At 40.8% G+C, this 22,973-nt stretch overlaps 1 protein-coding gene across 1 annotated transcript in view; it reads right to left on the bottom strand.

The window, feature by feature from the left end:
• Positions 1-22,973, bottom strand: part of cpxm2 (carboxypeptidase X (M14 family), member 2) — a 182,325-nt gene that overhangs the window by 120,660 nt on the left and 38,692 nt on the right. Inside the window, exons 3-4 of the mRNA XM_043712660.1 lie at positions 13,336-13,445; positions 1,971-2,110 (exon numbers count right to left, since the gene is read on the bottom strand). Coding sequence (XP_043568595.1) covers positions 1,971-2,110; positions 13,336-13,445 — 250 coding nt within the window. The remainder of the gene's footprint in view (positions 1-1,970; positions 2,111-13,335; positions 13,446-22,973) is intronic.

Below are 22,973 nucleotides of genomic sequence, written 5' to 3'. Positions count from 1 at the left end.
AAACATGTTTGAAAAACTGAAAGAAACATAAGAAAATATTATGCATATGAATCGGGAAACTTCCATTTCTGAGGGTAGTTTGAAAAAATAGGAACTGTTCTCCTTGGACAGAAGAAAGCTGAAGGAGATTTAATAGATGTTTCCAAAATCATGAGTGAGCTGGATAAAATAGATAGGGAGAAGCTAATTTCCATTTGTAAAAGGAATGAGTATGAAAGAGAGATTTAAAATGATGTTCAAAAGGAAGAAGTCAAGAAAACTTTTCACTCAGCGAGTAGTTAGGGTATAGTGCAGGCAGGTTCAGTTGAGGCATTCAAGAGGGCTGATAAATATTTGGATAGAAATAGCATGCAATGCTACACGGAAAAAATAGGTAATGATGCTCATTTGAAGAATGGGTACAGTTATAATGGACTGAACAGCCTCTTTCTGCACTATGAAAATTCTGTGAATCTGTGGAAAGTAGGCAAGTAAATTATACTAAAGCAAAGGTTTTAAAATTCTGAATCAGTGTGGATGAAGGACTGCAATTCCAGCTTAACTACAAGTGAAAACAATTCATAATAGCATTAAGCATGGTGGTATGAATGAAGTGTAGAGAGATGGTTAAGCTGTAAAGTAGACAAAAGACTTGCAGCTGAAGAGTGATTATCTGTCACTTCTGGAATGATATGTTGAGAGAAATGATAAAGAGTCACTCAAATGTAAGAGCAGTTTTCAGATCTGTGACTGATTAAGGTTTGTACATGGTTAAGAATTACTGAGGGAAAATATATGTGGTACAAAAGAAGAAACTGAGCTTATTGGAGGTAACATGAACAATGGGTAAGGTGTACAGATTTTGTTTGAGATCAGAGCAGACAATGAGGCCAAGTAGGTGAACGGATGACAAAATATTAAGTGTGGGGCTATTAAAGTCAGGAGCTGTTTGTTGGATTTGTGACTGACATGAAGGGAATGCAACTGTGAGGAACTGACAAAAATACAGATCTGACTTCCTTTGCTTTGCAGTATTTTCCATTATAGCAAATACAAAAATTAGCAAAAAAATTTCAACTGAAGTGAAATGTAACCATAATTCTAATACTGACTTCTTTCTCAAATGTGATAACCAAATATGCATCTATCACATACTGCAGATGACACAAAACCTAGAATAATTGTGAATTGTGTGCAGGATAATAATAGATTTCAGCAGGATACAGACAGGTAGGTGCACAGGCCGATATGTTGATGGTGTGATTTAATGCAGAGAAATATGAATTGATACGTATCGGTAGAAAGGGTACTATTCTTAAGTCGTTTGGGGCAAAGGGACCTGAGGTGTATCTGCACAAATTGTTGAAATTGGCAGGACAGGTTAGGAAAATGATTAATAATGTGTCTTGGGCTTGATAAAGAAGAAACGTGGAACTGATTTTCAATATCAAGACAGATAGTACAAATCAGTTTTATTGAAAAGAACCTATAATACACAATGTCTGCTCTGGAAAAACAAACAAAATTTAACATTGTAATAGAACTCTCACTCATACACACTTACGACAAAAAAAAAGTGAAGAGAAAGTAGACAGGAAATCTGATGGAGGTATTTAAAATCATGAGGAGTCCAGACAAAATAGACAAGGCATAACTGTCCCATCAGTTGAAGAGTTTTGAACCAGAGGATTTTGATTTAAGGTGATTGGCAAAAGAACCAAAGGAGGCATGAGGAAAAGCTTTTTATACACAGACCTGGAATATACTGTCTGATAATGCAGTCAAGAAGGCTTCAATCATGGGAACTCAAAAAGGAATTTAATAATTACCAAGAGATGAAAGAATTGCGAGTCTGTGTTGAAAAGGCAGGGTGGTAGGGACTAGGTTGCTCTTACAGAGAGCTGGCACAAAGGTGAAAGCAATATCTGCAGAAGTAAAGGTGTTTTGCTACAAAACACTTATTTTGTTTCAAGGCTGGTGGGATTACTTACGACCAAAGCGAATTTCTTCCTTGTGTTACAACACCAGTGAATTTAGTTAGTCTTCTGGCATCCACTTCAAACCACTGTGCATAATCATTCCTCCCAGCACACCAAGCTCCATCATAGAAGTCATCTTCAAAGATGCCAGCCTGTGGGTAGAAAAACCAGTTTCAAAACTGATAGTGCTGATTTGCTGGAATTCTATTAACTTCCAGAGTGTAAATAATAATGACAGACAATAACTTAAATTATATTTTGCCATTTAACTGCTAGACATATAAAATCAGGGATCTCCTGCCAGCAACAGTTGATATAATAGCAATAAGATCATTAACCACATTTAATTATTCTGCAATAATTAGTTGCCTTTTAATTACATGAACATTCATAATTGATCTTTTTGAACAATTTTCCTTCCAAATGGAATTTTAATGATAAAATTGTATAACTTTGGGCAAGCAAATGAGGAGGGGAGACAGTTATACAGGTTGAACTGGTACAGATGGTCAATAGTCAGCTGTGAAACATGAGAGATGACTGACCGGGAAGTACAATGGAAGAGCTTGACCCAATTTAACAATTGGGCCTCGTTTAACTGCAACTTAGAGATTGCACTGGGGCCTAGAAGCAGTTTGTTCTGTTTGGATACATGGACAAGGTTGAGTCGACAGTGACATGGGTCATCAGAGGGAGGGTGAGTTTTGGGAAATTGGGGAGCTTAAGCCAGTAGTAGACCACACAATTCATATAGTATCTGGACAGTATTACTGATACTCCTGCCTCCATAATAAGCCTTTTTTAAACATTTGCTTGGAGGACCTGTGTTTCTGATTTGACTGCAGCTGTTGAACAGACATTTTTCATGGTAGGCCATTAAAAAAAGATACTTTAGGCTCTTTCCTGTATAGTATGACCTCAATTAAAATAAAATAATGAGTCTCATGGCTATACTATTTTCAGCAGGTCCTTCACTTTCACTCTGATGCCTAATGCCAAAGCATCTCTGTATTGTCCATATGCTGGTGAACCAAGCTGTTACCGTCAGGTGAAGGACATCAGTGATGCTGACTGTAACATGAACTTCTTGGTGCCAATGGAGCCCTTCACTGTTATGCTGCTGTATCCTGGGAGGACTCTTCAGCAGAATGCATTAGCACTGCCAGTGAACAATAGGCTGCTGCTGTGTTCCTACACTCAGTGGGTGCAGGTATTTTACTGAGCAGGCTGGAAAGTCACAGGAGGGAGAATAGTTTTATGAAAACAGATTTTATTTGTGATACCTTTTGTTCTGGATTCTAGTTTCAGAATGACCACACTGATCAGCAGGAGGACAATGAGGACGGCATCGGTGAGATCCTGCAGACGTTAAGCATTTGATTTTCATTGTTGCCTCTGTGTGATCTCTCAATGACCCTTGGCCACTTGTCAAGGCATCCATACCCAACTGTTCCAGGGTTCTCTCTGTCCATGAGATGGCTGTAGATATTCATTGTTCTTGCATCAGTCTATTTCATATTGATACAGAGGATTATCCTCACCACATTTCCATCTGATGGTCCAACGTTTATATTTGACGAGCAGGGCACACAGATTGAAATCCATGTGGTTCAGAAACAGGGGTTGACCTTCGTAAAATCTCTAATCCCAATTAACTAATTCCACTCTCATCTCTTAATACCTCTGTCAGTGTGAAGGTAATGAATAAAAGGGCGCATAGAGAAAAAGGTACACTAAGAAAGGAGTCGCAGCGTATCAGAGTAGGACGTTCACTTTGGCTGCACTGATCAGGCCCTGAGACTGCCTTTTGCAGTTCAAGAGAGCTCTGTGATTGAAAGAAGTGATTTTCAGGCCTGAATTTTCATGACGATATATCAAAAATGGCAGAAAGGCGCAGAAGTAGCAAGTCCCACCTCCAAACATGACATACCCGATTTTTATGAGGGTGGTAATGGGGCTGGGGTGGGATTTCTGCTTGGAGATAGCTGGCTATTAAATCAACAGGTGCCTCCATTAAACATAGGATTTTATAATCCACAAGTGTGAGCGTTGAAATGTGCAGAGTAGATCAGGTAAAAACCAGGGTGATAATAAAAACAGGACATGCTAGAAAACTCAATGTCTGGCAGCATCTGTGGAGACAGAAACCGAGTGAACGGGGTAAGGAAAAGCCAGGGAACTATAGACCAGTGAGCCTATCATTGATGGTGGGCAATCTGTTGGAAGGAATCCTGAGGGACAGGATTTACATGTATTTGGAAAGGCAAGGACTGATTAGAGTTAGTCAACATGGCTTTGTGCCTGGGAAATCATGTCTCACAAACTTGATTGAGTTTTTTGAAGAAGTAACAAAGAGGATTGATGAGGGTAGAGCGGTGGATGTGATCTATATGGGCTTCACTAAGGCTTTCCACAAGGTTCCTCATGGGAGACTGGTTAGCAAGGTTAGATCTCATGGAATACAAGGAGAACTAGCCATTTGGATACAGAACTGGCTCAAAGGTAGAAGACAGACGGTGGTAGTGGAGGGTTGCTTTTCAGACTGGAGGCCTGTGACCAGTGGTGTGCCACAAGGATTGATGCTGGGTCCTCTACTGTTTGTCATTTATATAAATGATTTGGATGTGAACAAAAGAGGTATAGTTGCTAAGTTTGTAAATGACATCATAACTGGAGGTGTAGTGGACAGTGAAGAAGGTTACCTCAGATTACAACAGGATCTTGATCAGATGGGCCAATGGGCTGAGGAGTGGCAGATGGAGTTTAACGTGGATAAATGAGAGGTGCTGCATTTTGGAAAAGCAAATCAGAGCAGGACTTATACACTTAATACAAGGTACTAGGGAATGTTGCTGAACAAAGAGACCTTGGAGTACAGGTTCATTGTTTCTTGACAGTAGAGTCGCAGGTAGATAGGATAGTGAAGAAGGCATTTAGTATGCTTTCCTTTTTTGGTTAGAGCATTGAGTATAGGACTTGGGAGGTCATGTTGTGATTTTACTGGACATTGGTTAAACCACTTCTGGAATATTGCGTGCAATTCTGGTCTCCTTCCTATTGGAAGGATATTGTGAAACTTGAAAGGGTTCAGAAAAGATTTTTAGGATGTTGCCAGAGTTGGAGGATTTGTGATATAGGGAGAAGCTGAATAGACTGGGGCTGTTTTCCCTGGAGTGTCGGAGGCTGTGGGGTGACCTTATAGAGGTTTTTATAATCATTAGGGGCATGGATAGACAAGACCTTAACCCTGGGGTGAGGGAGTCCAGAACTAGAGGGTGGAGGTTCAGGCTGAGAAGGAAAAGATATAGAATGGACCTAAGGGGCAACTTTTTCATGCAGAGGGTGGAGTGTGTATGGAATGAGCAGAGGAAGTAGTGGTGGCTGGTACAATTACAGCATTTAAAAGGCATCTGGATGGGTATATGAATAGTAAGGGTGTAAAGGGATATGGCTAAGTGCTGGCAAATGGGATTCGATTGGGTTGGGATGTCTGGTTGGCATGGACAAGTTGGACTTAGGACTCTGTTTTCATGTTGTGCATTTCTATTACTGTTCTTTAGAACTGGGGGCATCCCCTTCCATTCCCTGGTGATGTCTCTACAATTGCACGAACTCAGATTGTGAATTGGCTTTTCAAAAGTCAGAAGTCGTAATATTTGCTGAATGCTCGCACACCATTCCTGACTCCTTAAAAGCTGAAGAAGTCCATGTCTAAATGCAGAAACACCTGGATAACATCCAGGCATGGGGTAAGTAAGTGTCATATACGTGTAATCCTCACCACACAAGAGACAGGAATTGACCAGCTCTAAGAGAAAACCTAACCATCTCCCCTTAACACTCCAAGGCCTTACTATCTCTATATCCCCAATTATTAACAATCTTGGTGTTAGCATTGACCAGAAATGAAACTGGTCTATCTATAAAAATACCATAGAACAAAAGTAGGCCAAAGACTCCAGATTCCGCATTAAGTAAATCATCTCCTGTCTCCTCACAGCCTGTCCACCATCTCGGAGGCACAAGTTAGTCATGTAATGAAATACTTTCCTTTTACCTGAAGAGGTGAACCTCCAACCTCCCTCAAAAAGTCAACATCACGCACAGCAAAGGAGTCCTTTGATCAGCATCTCACCAGAACATTCAACATTCGCTTCCCTCATAATAATGCTGTGGCAGCAGTATGTACCATCTGTAAGATGGACTGCAATAATTCACCAACATTTTTCTTCCAACTTTGATAATATGTGACCTTTACCATTTGAAGAACAAGGGCAGCAGGTATATGGGAACAGCACCACATGCAAATTCCCCTCCAAGTCATTCCCGTCCTGACTTAGAATGTATTGCCAAACCTTCACTGCCCCGGGAAAAATCCTGAAACTCCCTTCCTAAAGAGCATTGTGAGTGTCTCCATTTTGTGACAACATATCTATGTCCCAAAAACTGCAGTGGTTTAAGACGACAGCTCACCACCACCATCACTGTCTTACATGCATTTAGGGATGGCAATAAATGATGGCCGAGTCAGCGAAGCGCACATCTTACAAAGACATAAAAATGAATAAATTGTGATTTACAACAGGATCAGCAGAATGACCTCATGATGGGTGAATGTCAGAATCTACCTTAAATACAGCAACACCAAGACCATTAGTTCTTACTGTCCAAGATAATTAAGGTAAAACATGGAGTTTTTTTTTCACATAGTTATGCATGACTTCATCATGTGCTATGATAGACTATTAACCAAACAGAATTTTGCAGTCTAAGCCCAAGGCAAGCTGTCTGATGGATTTGTCATTTATTATAATCTGTTCAAAATAACTTGAAAACAAGATTGAGTTCTGCTCAATTTTTATAGTCTCAATTGACATTAAAGTGTTTGACATGTAAAAAAAATGTTGTATACCTGCAGTTGCAGCATCATAATTTTTATGTTACCTCAAAGAAGATGGCACACCCAATATACGTAACATTTTTGGAAAGTTTGTTTTACGGTATCCACACAAAGTTAACATTATTTGAAGTGATTATGCATGAAAAAGTACTTAGTGCACTGTTTCAGGAAAAAAGAACTTTAAAATGTTGGGTGTTTTATTTCTATTCAATAAATTCTTTGCATAGCTTTCAAGTTGCATTGCATCCTGATGTACATTTCACTGATCACTGCAGGGCAACTTTAAACTATAAGTAAACTTCCCAGCTTTTGTAGTGAAATTATTGAGCATTGTTGCTTCAAAGCAGAATATTTCTAACAGCCAAGATTCTTAATTAAGGATAACCTTAATCGGTCCAAATTAACTCTACGTAGCTAACAGAGGAAAAATGAATAGCTGTGTAAAAAATATTATGTTGTACATTAATATGAGTTTGCCTTACTATATAATGTGTATTTAAGGGAAACTAGAGTGGGGTAATAAATGGTGTCCTAGCCCGCAACACCCATAAGCCCTCAATGATTTTTTTTATTACGTTACTTACAAGAATACATATATATCCTAAGTATTTATTGTTATCAATATCAATATATGATCATTAATTTTAATAAATAAATTACTGAATTAGGTAAATACTATTTACATTATAAGTAATGTGGGTTTCCTCCGGGTGCTCCGGTTTCCTCCCACAGTCCAAAAGATGTGCAGATCAGGTGAATTGGCCATGCTAAATTGCCCGTAGTGTTAGGTAAGAAGGGGTAAAATGTAGGGGTATGGGTGGGTTGCGCTTCGGCGGGTCAGTGTGGACTTGTTGGGCTGAAGGGCCTGTTTCCATACTGTAAGTAATCTAATCTAATCTAAAAATATCAAACTGCTGATGGATATAGAATTATAGAACCCCTACATTGTAGAAGGAGGCCATTCAGTCTATTGAGTCCACATCGACCCACTGACGAGCATCCCACCTGGACCCAGCCCCCTACCCCTTCCCCATAACCCCTCATTTCCCATGGCCAATCCACCTAGCCTGGAGACTGCGGGCCATTTAGCACGGCCAATCCACCTAACCTGAGTATCTTTGAACTGTAGGAGGAAGCCGAACCATCTGGAGGAAACCCACACAGACACAGGGAGAATGTGCAAACTCCACACAGATAGTCGCCTAAGGCTGTCATTACTATACCATTGCTATAGAGCAATGGAGATCTGGAACAGGCGATGTTTCACTCTTTCTCAGTACTATATGACACAAAAGTATCTTCAACAAAGGGATAGAAGGGAGCAAGGAAATTTAGTGCCAAAAGAGGGAAAGCAAGAGAAGAAAGGAAGTGAGATTTTGAGATGGCTGCTTGGATTGTATCTTAATACGTAGGATTCATTTCTCTGAAATAGTGAGCAGTTGCTCAACATCTGGGTATGAGATATAAGGAGGGACATTCTTTTTTTAATAACATTTGGAAAAGAATTTTCACTTCAGCATTTCCAGCACAAACCTGCTGGCCTCGCATACTCATGAACTGTGCAATGCTTTCCCAACCATTTTGTTTATATGCCAATATCGTGAGATACTGATGGTCAATTTTCTGATATTTGTTTCCTGAGTACAATGCTCATTGGACACTGAACTTTTGACTTGCATCGAATAAATATCTAACAAAAGGCTAATCCATTACTGAGAGTATTATTAGGCCTTTGGCCTAATTTTAGTTCAAGGCATGGTGTAAAGTGAACACTACTGATAGATAACAAAAAGGATATACAAAGGAAATGTAGAATGGGTTATGAATCCAATTGCACTTGTGTCAAAATTTACACTTACATATTAACTACACGATAAGCACCCTGTTTGATTTTGGAAAATCAGGTTAGATTTAGATTTTATTGCCACGTGTACTCAAGTACAGAAGTACAGCAGAACACTGAAATATGCATAATGTAACCATGCATAGCGCCCTCTTAGGTACAAGGTATCTAGGTACAAAAAAATGTCGGTACATGTAGGAAAAGAGAGAAGCAAAGTTTAAAAAGTTAAGCATTACAGACCTTCATAGAATAAGTAGAAAAAGATATAAAATAATAGTTAATATTCAAGTCCTTATTAATATAAACTAGATAAAGAAAGTGCTAGGTATAATAGGTGACAGATTCATCATTCTCTACTCTGCAATCCCACCTAAGTTGAATTTCATTGCTTAAAATAAATATTGCTATGGCTGTTCCCATTGTCACTTTAGCACAATATCTCATCAATTTTAAACTACTTTTTGTTTTATTCAAGTGAGAAATAATGAGAGCTGCCAAGGTTAGTGTAGATCATTTTTTACCTTAACATTAGTGTCATGTCTGCAGCCAGTGTACACATAAATTATTTGATTCTCAAACAGAATCTGGTCAACAGAAGTGGTTTGATATACCATTTAAGGTCTCAACAATGGTTGAAACATTTCTCTTAAAAAGGTAGTCTGCAGTGAGGACCAAACTAACAAGTGATTAATGAGACTCACTTCAAATGGACATTTTTTAAATTTAATACAAGAGAATTTCCAGCATTATTTTTCAGGAAGTTAGTGGTGCATGGAAAAAAAAACTAAATTGATTGCACCGATTGACATTTTTAAATAAGTTTTTGTTTACTTTTTGTCAATACAACAATTCTTTTAATTTCAAACAATGAATGCTCTATCATTTGCTTTAGCAGGCGATACAGTTAGATAATTACGAAACCCTTCCTCAGACAGAACTTGTGACCTTTAATATTATCAACACTGAACACACGATTTTGCATAATTTCCTAAAACACAGAAATAATGGGTGGAATCATATCAGCCCTGCACAGGCAGCATAGAGACAGGACTGGGAGAAAAATCTGAAAATAGTACGTTGGGTCAATTCCCTGTCATGTTCCCATTTCCAGCTGAGCTAATGTAGTTGGTGGGTTGATAGGCCAAATAAGAGTTCAACTGGAGGTAAATTATTGATGAATCCCTTCTACACTGCTGGCCATTCTTTGATTTTTAAATCTCAGAAGGCTTCAGAGAACACCTGGAATTTGAACCCACTAGTTGTGTTTCGCATGCTCGCAACCCATCTGCTGTCTGTAATTCGATTAGATTAGATTCCCTACAGCGTGGGAACAGGCCCTTCGGCCCAACCAGTCCACACCAACCCTCCGAAGAGTAACCCACCCAGACCCATTTCCCTCTGACTAATGCACCTAACACTATGGGCAATTTAGCATGGCCAATTCACCTGACCTGCACATCTTTGTGACTGTGGGAGGAAACCGAAGGAAACGCACGCAGGCACAGGGAGCATGTGCAAACTCCACGCAGACAGTCACCCGAGGCTGGAATTGAACTGGGACCCTGGTGTTATGAGGCAGCAGTGCTAACCACTGAGTGCTAACCACTGAGCCACCATGCCACCCTGAATTGGACACTCAACATAGAAGCAACCTTTTGATTGGCTGACTCTCAAATTTCAATGCTGTGCCGCCAGGAATATCATTCAGGCTCTTGATTTAAACAACAGAAAAATGTTCAAAGTTGGTAAAATTCAATAGCAGAAGAACAACAACTTGGTCTATCATACTGGTTGACTGGTCAAGTGGAACCATCTACTTTAATTGATATTTTCTTCTACTTTCCACCCATTTTATATCCTTCTTTATTAAGTACCTGTATTTATTGATTTGGAGATGCCGATGTTGGACTGGGGTGTACAAAGTTAAAAATCACACAACACCAGGTTATAGTCCAACAGGTTTAATTGGAAGCACACTAGCTTTCGGAGCGACGCTCCTTCCTCCTGAAGAAGGAGCGTCGCCCTGAAAGCTAGTGTGCTTCCAATTTAACCTGTTGGACTATAACCTGGTGATGTGTGATTTTTAACTCTGTATTTATTGGACTTCCTGTTCAAGACTAGCCTAGATATAACATCACATATTCTACTAACTACGTGTAACCCTTTAATTTCCTTTTCATTCTCCTGGTGAAAATTTGGAACATATGCCCACTTGTTACTGAGCAGTCATCAATCAGGGTAACTGTCTTTTGTTAGTTAACTTCTCCAAATCTTTAGGAAAATTATTACTAGATTAAAGTTAGAAGGCCATTTTAATTTTTAAAAATATAATTAAGACCCTCACTGCAGTGGTTCTTGTAATGATTCCAAAAGACCTTTCAATAACATAGGGCTCAGAATCCCAGATAGCATTCTAACTGTGGCAGATTATGCAGATTCAACATCGCATCCTTCTCTTCGTGTGCAATACTGCTTTATGAAAACTCCAAAATCACATTTGCCCTATCGTTTTGGGTTTATTGGGCTCTTCCTTCTGCTAAAATTCTGCTTCTGGGGCTGTATAGTGATTCAGTGGTTAGCACTGCTGCCTCACAGCACCATGAGTGCCAGGTTCGATTCCAGCCTTAGGCGACTGTCTGTGTGGAGTTTGCACATTCTCCCCCTGTCTGCGTGGGTTTCCTCCAGGTGCTCCGGTTTCCTCCCACAGTCCAAAGATGTGCAGGTCAGGTGAATTGGCTATGCTAAATTGTCCATACTGTTAGGTACATTAGTCAGAGGGAAATGGGTCTGAGTGGGTAACTCTTCGGAGGGTCGATGTGGACTAGTTGGGCAGAAGGGCCTGTTTCCACACTGTAGGAAATCTAACCTAAAATTGTGCAGAGAAATTCCAGCTTGATGCTTTGTGAAATATCTGCACTGAAGTGAGTATCCTGTCACCAAGTCACCCTTGATTCACTAGTGCACAGTACATTGACTGCGGCCACCCAGCTTGGAGTCAATTCGCAACTGAGGAGATTCTAATCTCCTGGTTCCTTTTTTTTTGAGGGTCCATTTCCAAAGTTGGATGGAGGGGCATGGGGACATATCCACAGAGATGAGCTCAAGATGGTTCGTCTTTCCCCACACCTTCTGTCTGGCCAGATTCTCACCCGCTCCCTTCCCCACCAGAGGCTGTGGCACTAATAGCCTCCAGCTTAGACCGCGCTGACAGGGTTTTTGATTTGGTCTTAGGGGAGGGAGAGCAGATGCGGAAGTACTACCCACGGTTGCCAGTGTGGGCTGGGCAGCCTTCTGAGTGGGGTGGTTCTTCCTGATATGCCCCAGCTCATGACAGAGCTTTGTAATGCTCAGGGTTATACATAGACCATGCTCCCTATGTTTGCTACTAAGTAGTCATTGTGTGATTTCTAACACAGCAACAGTCAAATTCTGAGGAAGGGTCACTCGACCTGAAACATTAACTCTGATTTTTTTCCTCTACGCATGCTGCAGACCTGCTGAGCTTTTCCAGCAATTTCTGATTTTGTTTATCTATTTCAATTCCAATTTCCAATCTTGTCACCTTCACCTGGTCCATCTCCGACTCCTCACTTCCCTTCCTCCTCATGTCTGTTTCCATTTCTCGGGATAGGCTGGTCACTAACATCCACTACAAATCCCACCGGCTCACGCACTTACCTTGATCACGCATTCTCACACCCTACTTCGTTTAGGAATCCATCATATTCTCCCAATTTATTCGTCACCATCGCATCATTTCAGATGGTGCCACCATACACAGGGTCATGGGGCGGGGGGGGGGGAGCTTAGAAATACCCATCTTCTTCCTCAGGCAAGGATTCCCCACTGAGCCATTTCCCGCACTTCTGTCCTCAACCATTCCCTTAGATAAACGATCCTTCGATAAGCAAATGGAGAATTTTGGGATAGTGTAGGGGGACCAGCTGAGAATAGTTCACAGGTCGGCGCAACATCGAGGGCTGAAGGGCTTGTTTTGCGCAGTATTGTTCTTTGTTCTATGTTCTAACGCAGCCATTATCTCACACTTATTTCTTATTATCTTATTCAGTATTTCTTCTGCTCTGGCCTGCTATTCATGATCTCCTTGTTTACGTACCCCTCTCACATCTCTCTCTCTCTCTCTGGGCTCCATCTCCACCTAACCACTTACCTCTCCCCTTTTAACCCGGTCCCCCAATTTGGCATCAGCAGTTTTATCATAGCTACTAACAGTTCTGATGAAGAGTCAGCAAAGTTGAAACGTTAACTCTGTTTTCTTCTCTCAAATATTGTCAGACCTGTTGAGTTTCTCAAGCACTTTCTGTTTTTGTTTTAAATCTCCAACATCCACAGTTTGTTGTTTTATTTTCCAGTTTGATATGTTCCTGCAGTCAGGGAATACCTTTCCCTACTTGCCCTATTAAAAATGAGATTAAAGAGCAAATCATACAACAAATGCAATTATTCTGTACATAGTTAGGCAGCTAGAATGATGGAGATTTCATATTGATTTAAATCCTCCCAGCTACACCTACAGCAACAATCCTCTGATGTTGCTTCTTTGATGTAATACCAATACCACTTGCCAAGAAATCACCCCTGCTCAAAACATAAATATTCTTTCAAATACATACCTGGATATTCAGTCTGCCTCTGTGTGCCCCCAGGCCGTAACGTTTGACAGTAGATGCATGGAGCTGGAAGTCATCAATTCGCAAAGCCTCCAAACCCAGAGGAGGACATTCTGGTAAAGAACAGGAGGAAATAATTCAAACCTGTAACACATCAGCACTAAACACTTTAACACACCAGTCTGTCCCTTCTATTTATTGTTGCTGTCCGGTTGAAATATTTTTTGGCTACTCATGTGACAGAATTCCGCAAAGGCAAATAGAGTATAACAACTTTTCTTTCAACCTAATTCCTTCATAAATTAAAATGTTAGCTAAAGATACTTTATTCTGCTTTTATCTTCTTTTAAACTTGGATCATTGATATTGCTCGAACTTATAAACAGGAAATCATGAGTGGAATAGCTAACCCTGGACTTGAGTACATAATCTGGGCTGTCTCAGAGCAACACACTGACTCAAGGAACTATTGTCACGACCACATACTGTATTGGTAATATCTATTACTAGAATGAGAGAGTTCTTTAGTGGTCTGGTCATTATTCATCCTTTACCCGACATCACTAGAACAGATTATCTAGTCATCATCGAACTGCTGTCTGTGGGTGTTTATCGTGTGAAAATTGTCTGTCACCTCTCCTACATTAAATAAATGACCTAATTTCAAAGTTACTTCTCTGACTGTAAAGCACTTTGGGATGTCTTAGACTGTGAAATGATGTGGAGGCGCCAGTGTTGGACTGGGGTGGACAAAGTAACACAACACTGGGTCAAAGTCCAACAGGTTTATTTGAAAGGTACTGTATAAATGCAAGTCTTTTTATTTCCAACTATACTAATGATCTGAAGTCCACCAGCACCCATGAGGCACAAGTACGCTGCTGCACAATGAGCCAAAATTTTGAACCAGAGCTTCAGTTTTCACTGATTAGAATTGTCTGGAACAGAACCTCAACCTGTCATTAATTCACCCAGAGACAGAGTGCCAAGCAGTATACCAAAAGCTCACTCACGTATTTAAATAAATAATGTTCACAAAGAAAAATTGAATAAAACATGTTTTGCATGTGTAAAGGGGACAATGTGGATAAGATTATTTCCCTCAAAAGAACTTTGCCATTTGTTTCACATAAAGTTCTTCTGAAATGGCTCCAAGTTAAAACGAAGGTTTCTGACTCTTCACAGTTCAAGAATAGTAGATCAAAATACCATTAAGAAATCAGTGAAGTTAATGTTCTGTTGATAGACGTGGAAGAAGATTTCAAAATATTAATGTCTGCAGCTTAACAGGTGAAATTGTAATTCGAGCTCTGATTAAGTTCTGGTAGAAATATTCACTAAAATAAAAGTCTCTGCAATTGAAGTTGCTGAGGTGTGAAGACAGTAAACGTCGTGACTGCGAGCTAACTTTAAAAAATGCTTTTATTTGAAAGCAATTCTGGCTACTACGTTTGCATTCTCACAAAGACGTCTTGGCTCAATAATCAACTGTGACTCATGCATTATTTAAGAAAAAGTCATATTGAAAAGCTGCTGACAAGAGAAATCTCACTGATTTTGTCCAAAAAATCTGTGGTTTGCAAACAGGATACAGGAATCAACTTTCTAAAGAGAAAATAAATAATGTGGACTGGCTCTAAGGGCAGAATATTCTCAGGCACTTGAATAACATGAACATTGGCAAGTACTGGGGAGAATTACCAGAGGATAATAGTGAGATGCTTCCTCACATCAAGAGCAAGAAGTCCCATTTTCCAACCAAGTGTTGACGGCAAGGCAAGATTCTCATTCGTGAGAGGTTAAAGGGCTTTTTGTATGCATCAGTATCCTCATTATTATGCGATTTGGCCCCATTGAAGTGCAAAATGCCCAAAAATCGAAGAGGGAACAGTAAACTGGTGACTCCAACTTGCTGCTTCCTCCTCCAGCCCTCTATTAGTTAACAATATGTCCCCATATAATGCCCAGGCAGTGGCTATATGCCCCCCCCCAGGCCATGTGGAGCCAATTGCCGCCCTTCTGAATTTGCAGGAACTATGCAGGGCACTCCAGAGTGCCAGCGCTTGACTGATACAGGACTGGGCTCTAACAATGGCGCTGAAACCAGAATTCCTGTGAGGTCCCAGCATTTACAAATAATTCCATCTGTGGTGTGTGGGAGAATACAATGACATCATAAGGTATGGTGGGAGGTCTGAGATGAGTTTGGGAAGATAGAATGAGAAAATCCATTGGGGCTTGCAGATAGAAACATTCCATAAAACTTGCTAACAATGACAGATAGCAATTTTCATGGTAAGATTTCGCCCCAAATCTCTAATCAAATGTTCAGCCAGAACACACTCCCAAAATAATAGCAAAACTTATGATACTTTCTCTATTTATGCATGAGTGGTATGGTAACTTCAGGTAAAGCACTGATGCATAGTGAAAAATGAATATTTTACAGTTGCTCTCAGAGTTATGTGACTCTGTTTTTAGCTCTGCAAAAACAGCATTTCACTGTCTGCTGTGCCATTGACCTTCACTGAAATTCACAATTTTATTTGCCATCGTTGATACAAACCAAACCCACATATGACATTTAATGCAATAATTAGTGTGAGTAGCTAACAATGAGATAAATGTTAACTGCTGTCAATCAATTTGCGAGCAATCAAATTAATAAAAGTCAAATCTAATTTCTTTAACTTTTGCAGACAACTGTATAGAGTTTCCAATTTTTAATTTCTTATTTTTTTCTGCATACCTCACAGTTCCCTCTGACTCTTTCTTTTTTTTAGATTAGATTACTTAGTGTGGAAACAGGCCCTTCGGCCCAACAAGTCCACACTGACCCTCCGAAGAGCAACTCACCCAGACCCATTCCCCTACATTTATCCCTTCACCTAACACTACAGGCAATTTACCATGGCCAATTCACCTAACCTGCACATCTTTGGACTGTGGGAGGAAACTGGAGCACCCGGAGGAAACCCACGTAGACACGGGAAGAACATGCAAACTCCACACAGACAATTGCCCGAGGCGGGAATCGAACCCGGGTTTCTGGCGCTGTGAGGCAGCAGTGTTAACCACTGTGCCACTGTGCCTGCCCCTGCACTCCTTCATTTCTCCTTCTGTACCTGAATTGGGATATTATTGAATATATCCATTCTAATTCACTCTCCTGAACCCTTCCCAATTTTATTTCCTAATCTTGTAATCTTATTATGAAGATTGTCATGGTCATTTAGTTCTCAGATGAGTCATTTGATTGCGTTAGACCACTATCAGCCTACACTTTAGATGTCTCTATGAGCTGAGGGATGTAGGCTAAATCGAATTAATGACAGATGTTACAAGGTAGCCCTCTATACAAAATCTGGTCTATTGTTTCCATATCACATGTCTTTCTTCTTTATATTAAAACATTGCTTTGACCTCAGCTGATATTAGGCCAGTCAAATCTCAGGCACAGATCAGGTTTGACAGATCATATTTTTATTTGTTTTCATATTAAAAGAGGTGTCTCTCGCTGAAACAAAAGCACATCATGCTGTAAATTTTAATTGAACAATAAAAAAAATTGAAGTTTATTCCAAAAGGAACAGAATGATCTAAGATAACTATTTATATTGCAACTTCAATGATTTTGAAATACAAAGTATAACCCTAATAATCGCAAAATACTCTTTTATAATTGAAAAGTAAGAAAATAGATTTTGTATTGTATCTAAAACATGTCCCTGGTGCACTATCCAAAACAACCCTCACATACTATTCATACCAGAATCAATAAATCCTATACCTTGTTAGATTTAAAGCACTTGTCACTTCATCTTTTAGACTGGACGTTCAGGTAGTTTCTTCCTGAAATTATCATGCATCAGCTTAAATGCACTCTGCTGTAAGGAACCTCTTCAGGGTTTTATCCAAACACATCCAGGACTAACACAAATTCTTCATTAATGATAACCTAGTTCACTGAATACATTTCCCTCTCACAGACATGTGTCTATTAAGCCATCTTATTTCCAGGATTTCACAGGACTGCCCCATTCAAACCCAAAAGTAAATTTGAAATTCTCTCCCTCTTAGCTATGGGCCTTTCCCTTAAGCTTAAAAATAAAATAGAATCCATTACTCTCTAATAAACATATACCCCTCCTCCGGCCCAAATAGAGACACTTCAATGGGAGTCATAGACGCAGTGAGTGCAGATACACAACCAGGCAAGCACTTCACCTTGAGAGTTCTCCAGCTAGCCAAGGGAGGAATGCCCCAGGATCTGGCACACAGAGGATTGCTAGAGAGCAGCCTCATGCTTACCTGGCAGAAGATGACTCTGTAGTGTACAATGTGGCATATAGTGCGTATGCCTTTGGCATTCCTGGTTGGAGATCCCTAATACTTGGTTCCCTCTGTGCACAAATTTGAAACTGCTAGAAGTTGCCTAGCAGTGGCTGTGCCAGGCAGATAGCACCTACAGGGAGGGTCAATGCTGAAGGAAACCCAGGGAGTAAGCAGCATTCATGCCTTTCAGGGGCCTGTGTTGTTCCCATTTAAAAGCCCTCTGTGCATGCTGCAGCCTCTTCCTTCACAGATTGAGTCACTTATCCCACCCACTCTGACTGTATTCACAGCCATTTTCTTCCCATCGGACACTTTCAAGAGCCAGCCATGTGACAGTGAGTTCTCCTCTTTCTGCGGCTTCTATTTTCACTCACTGTGATAGTGAGTGCCTAACTGTCCACATCCCCTTCCTAGAATCCCAACCTGTCAACCCCTCTGAATTCACATTGCGCCTAGCCAGCCATTTATGTTCATCTCCCTACCCTTCTCACCCAGACCCTGGTAAACAGTGCCTGGAGTGGTCATTCCCAGCACCCCCTCCCTCACCCACTGCACCTGAATCCAGGATGCTACTGAATAAACACCCCCTCCCTCATTACACCCTTCCCAGCCATGCTTTATAGTATCACCTCCTTTGAAGTCCCACTGCTCCCCCCGACAATTACTCTGTGCCCTTGCACAGAACCTGCAGTCCCCAATCACAAGATTAATCAGTGCTGAGGCAGCACTCTCAGTCCAATCATCCCCTACTCCTTTATCCCTTTGCTAGTGTGGATGGTTCATTGCCCTCAACTGATATAACTGGATTTATCCAAGCAAGCTCTATCTTTAACCTTGACAGGTGCCTGGTCATCTCACCACGTGCATTTGCCCCACGGGGCCCACTTCTGGATTGCAGAGGCATGAAGCCCCTGAGCAAGACTGTAGGGATTACAATGAGGTCAGCCAGCTCACAGATAACAAAGGGAGTGTCACAGAGATACTTGCACACTGGTAGCTGACTCTGAATGATGCAGTACTAAGGTCATGGACTGTTCATGTGTGAATAAAGGGTGATTTGGTGACAGGATTCCAGCCTCTGTGGAGTTATTTCAAAGGCCGTGCCCCCACCAGATACCTGACTGTGTCCAGTGCCCTTAGGTAGTATGGGAGTCTACTCTTAACTTGCTGTGCCAGGAATCCTTGACTGACAGGCAAGTCCCTTAACTTCATTGTAGAGTTGAGCACATAGCTGCTTGCTTGTTACACATGCAGTGTGCTTGTGACAGAAGCTGCTGCAGATGGAGCAGATGTGCAATTGATATCACACCTCCCATACAGTAGAATGTGTGCCCCCTAGGCTGAGGTCTGCTGAGCAGCAAGTTAAGGTGTCCAGTTGCTTGAATGCACTAATTGGTACAGCTTGACAGGACGGAGATGATGTGAGCAAGCAGGTAGGTGCTGAGTGAGTGAGCAGTAAGATAACAATTGCAGGGATGCAGCCTGGTCCAGTCTGTGAGCTAGGTGCCTGCCACTGCATGAAAGTGTCATTGCTGCAGCCTTTGAACACAAGTTGTTGGTACACGCTGCAGTCTATTCATAGTAAAAATGCTATGATGGTGGTGATAGGTTGGTAGATGGTAGATGCAAATGCCCACGGAGAAGGAGTGCATTGGTTGGCACCCATCGGTCATGACCAGCATTCTTTCTAATTTTCCTTCCAGTTGTATGAGCTTCCCTGGTCTATGTGCGGCAGCTACTTTCAGAAGAGCCAATGTCGATCACCATGAATAGAACCTTGGCTGTGGCTGTGCATACTCACAGCCATGCAGCGCAGGAGGGACATTCATCATGACCAAGATACTGTTGACCTGTTTCCAACACAGAACTCATTTGGAGCAAGCAGTGATCCTAAATCATTAGGTATACGCTCTGGTTGGCTTGTCGAGTTTTAATGATATGTAGCTTGGTTGGTGAGTTTGGTAAAATGGGAGTTTGCATATTAATAAGGCAGATTTGACAGTTAATAAGATGTTTCTCTGGTAGAATCTCTGGTTGTCTAGTAGTGAATATGGATTAGACTCTCTGGCTGTTTAGTGATGAATATGGGTTAGAATCACTGATTGTCTTGTGGTGGATATGGGTTAAACTCTCTGGTTGTCTACTGGTAGATATGGGTCAGGTTCTCTGGTAGTCTATGGGTGAATATGTGTCAGGTTATCTGGCAGTTTCATGATGTACAAATGAGACTCTGTCTTCTTACTGGTGGTTTTGAATCAGAGTTGAGATGTACACTTATTTCACACCAGTTTGGTGTGCAAGTGGAGCCACATATAGGCCAGAGTTAACAAGAATCTCCATCAGATATTGTTGTCCTTAAATCTCAACACAAAGAAAGAAACTCCAAGTTTAGAGATGGTTCTCACTTTCATTAAAAACAATTGCACTGATTTGTGCACCAGAATTGTTAAGACCTAATGCAGAACAATACTGCAGGAATCCTGACAATCAATGTCAAAATCATCTGCCATCCCAATGCAGGTCAGACAGGAGTATTTTAGCATTTAAATTTCTATGGTAAATATTTCAGTTTCTTATATGAGCTCACTTCTTCATTTATATGCAAATAAAAATGTTTGAAAATGAATTAACTTGAATTGAATTGAATTTATTGTCATGTGTACCGAGGCACAGTGCATGCAACACAGGCAGATTATATAGTTAAGCAGCATAGAGAAGTAAATAATAAGTAAACAGTGGCAATAAACAAAAACACAGGTATAGGTGAATGTTAAGGGTTTGTGAGTCCATTCAGTAATCTAACAACAGAAGGGTAGGAACTATCTCAAAACTGGCTTGTGTGTGTGTGTTCAGGCTTCTGTACCTTCTCCCCAGTGGTAGAGGTTGGAGAGAAACATTGCCAGGGTGGGATGGATCTTTAAGAATGTTGGTGGCCTTTCCTTGACAGCGGGCTTGGTAGATGGATTCTATAGATTGAAGGTTTTCCTTTGTGATTGTCCGGGACGAGTTCACCACTCTCTGAAACCATCTCCAAACTTGAATGGTACAGTTGCCATACCAGACAGAATGCTCTCAGTGGTGCACCTATAAAAGTTGGCAAAGGTATTCGCCGTCATGCCAAATTTCCTCAGTTGCCTGTGGAAGAAGAAATGTTGTTGGGCCTTTTTAACCAGTGCGTCCACATGAAGAGTCCAAGAAAGCTTGTTGTTGATGACCACTCCCAGAAGATTGACACTCTCTAGTCGTTCCACCTCTGTGCTGTCAATGTATAGGGGGGCATGAGTAACATCCCGCCGAAAGTCAATAATGAGTTCCTTGGTTTTGCCAGCATTGAGAGCTAGATTGATCTCTGTGCATCATTTTTCCAGGTCTTCCACCTCCCATCTATAGTCTGTTTCGTCGCCATCTGAGATTCGACCAACTATGGTGGTGTCATCAGCAAACTTGTAAATGGCATTAGTCTGGAATTTGGCGACGCAGTCATGGGTATACAGTGAGTACAGTAGGGGGCTGAGTATGCCCTGGGGGGCTCCAGTGTTGAGTGTTAGTGACAATGAAATATTGTCCCCAATCTTCACTCATTGTGGCCTGTGGGTCAGGAAACTGAGGATCCAGTTGCACAGAGTGGGGCTTAGTCCAAGATCACTAGGTTTAGTAATCAGTCTCGAGGGGATAATAGTGTTGAAGGCTGAACTGTAGTCAATGAGTAGGATTCTTATATAGCTGTTCTTGGTGTCAAGAGGAGTGAAGAGGAAGTGATATGGCATCTCACGGGGATCTATTGGTCTGATAGGCAAATTGGAGTGGGTCAAGAGTAGTGGGGAGGCTGGAGTTGATTAATGCCATGTCCAGCCTTTCAAAATAATATCAACAAGACAATAGAGGAGTCAAATCTATCTCCACTTTCTTGCATAGCAAACTCTCTTTGCTGGATTTCCAAATGTGCCACAAATTCCAGGTAATGACCTCCTCCATCTAAAGAAAATCTAAGTATCTGTCCTTGACATTCAATAGCATTACCATGACTGAATTCCCCAACTATCAACATCCTCCAGAAACTGAACTGAACAAGCCATATAATTGCTTTGACTACAAAACTAAGTCAGACGCTGGAAATTCTGCCATCCTGACTTCCAAAACCTCTCCACCAGATACAAGTCAAGATTGTGATGGAATACTCTTCACTTGGCTGATGAGTGCAATTCCAATTACACTCAAGAAATGTGACACCATTTAGACAAAGCAGTGCATTTCATCAATAGCCTTTGCACTTTAAACATTTGCTTTCTCCACCACTGACCCCAAGGTAGCAGTAGCTGCCATATACAAAATGCACTGCAGCAACTCACCCAGACCTCTGTGACAACACCTTCCCATGCTATGATCTCTACAATCTGGAAAGAGAAGGGCAGCAGACACACGGGGTAACCATCACCTGCAATTTGCTTCCAAGTGACACTATATTTAAGACCATAAGACACAGGAGCCATTAGGCCATTCAGCTCATTGAGTCTGCTCCACCATTCAATCATGGCTGATAAGTTTCTCAACCTCATCCTCTGCTTTCTCCCTGTAACCCTTGATCCCCGTGACAATCAAGGACCTATCTATCTCTGTCTTAAATTTCTTGGAATTGTATTGCTTTTACTTGAGTCAAAATTCTTGAATTCCTTCTCAAATGCACAATGGGTGCACCTATACCATATGAATTTGCAGCTCACTACCACTTCGCGGAGGACAAATAGGGATGGGCAATTAATGTGCCTTAGCCAGGGATACCCACATCCCACATCATGAACAAATAAAACAAAACAAATGTGATCCAGTTGGTTGCAAAACATCAATCACATTCTGACAAAATTTGTGAAATAACAATGCTGCTGAAATATAACATATTCTCTTACCATGTAATATTATTTAACAACTATATTAATTCCAGTTACAAAATCTGACCTAAGGTATATCTATCTCAGCAATTTAAATGCAGTGCTAATAGATTTACAGCTACCTCAGACAAATCTCATGGTTTCTCATAAAGGTCTATAAGAATTGAATATGAAACACATTATATTCTGTCATCATAAAGGAGCATACTAACTGGCAGGCATACTAAGCCAGGAAGAGGTCAAGCCAAATGATGAATATGACTGGATTATTACTGTCTTCTATCAAGTAGGTAAGATTTAATCATATAATGCTACAAAAGGCAGTAACACTAAATTAAAGGATTTATAGTCATACCAAAATTGTTATAGCTTCCAATGCTGTCACTGAAAATTAGTCATACAGAGAAATATATTATATAA

Source organism: Chiloscyllium plagiosum, chromosome 22 (genome assembly GCF_004010195.1).
Source record: "Chiloscyllium plagiosum isolate BGI_BamShark_2017 chromosome 22, ASM401019v2, whole genome shotgun sequence".
Taxonomy (NCBI): Eukaryota; Metazoa; Chordata; class Chondrichthyes; order Orectolobiformes; family Hemiscylliidae; genus Chiloscyllium; species Chiloscyllium plagiosum.
The sequence above is the reverse complement of the archived record's forward strand: the minus strand, read 5'-3'. Positions and strand labels throughout refer to the sequence as shown.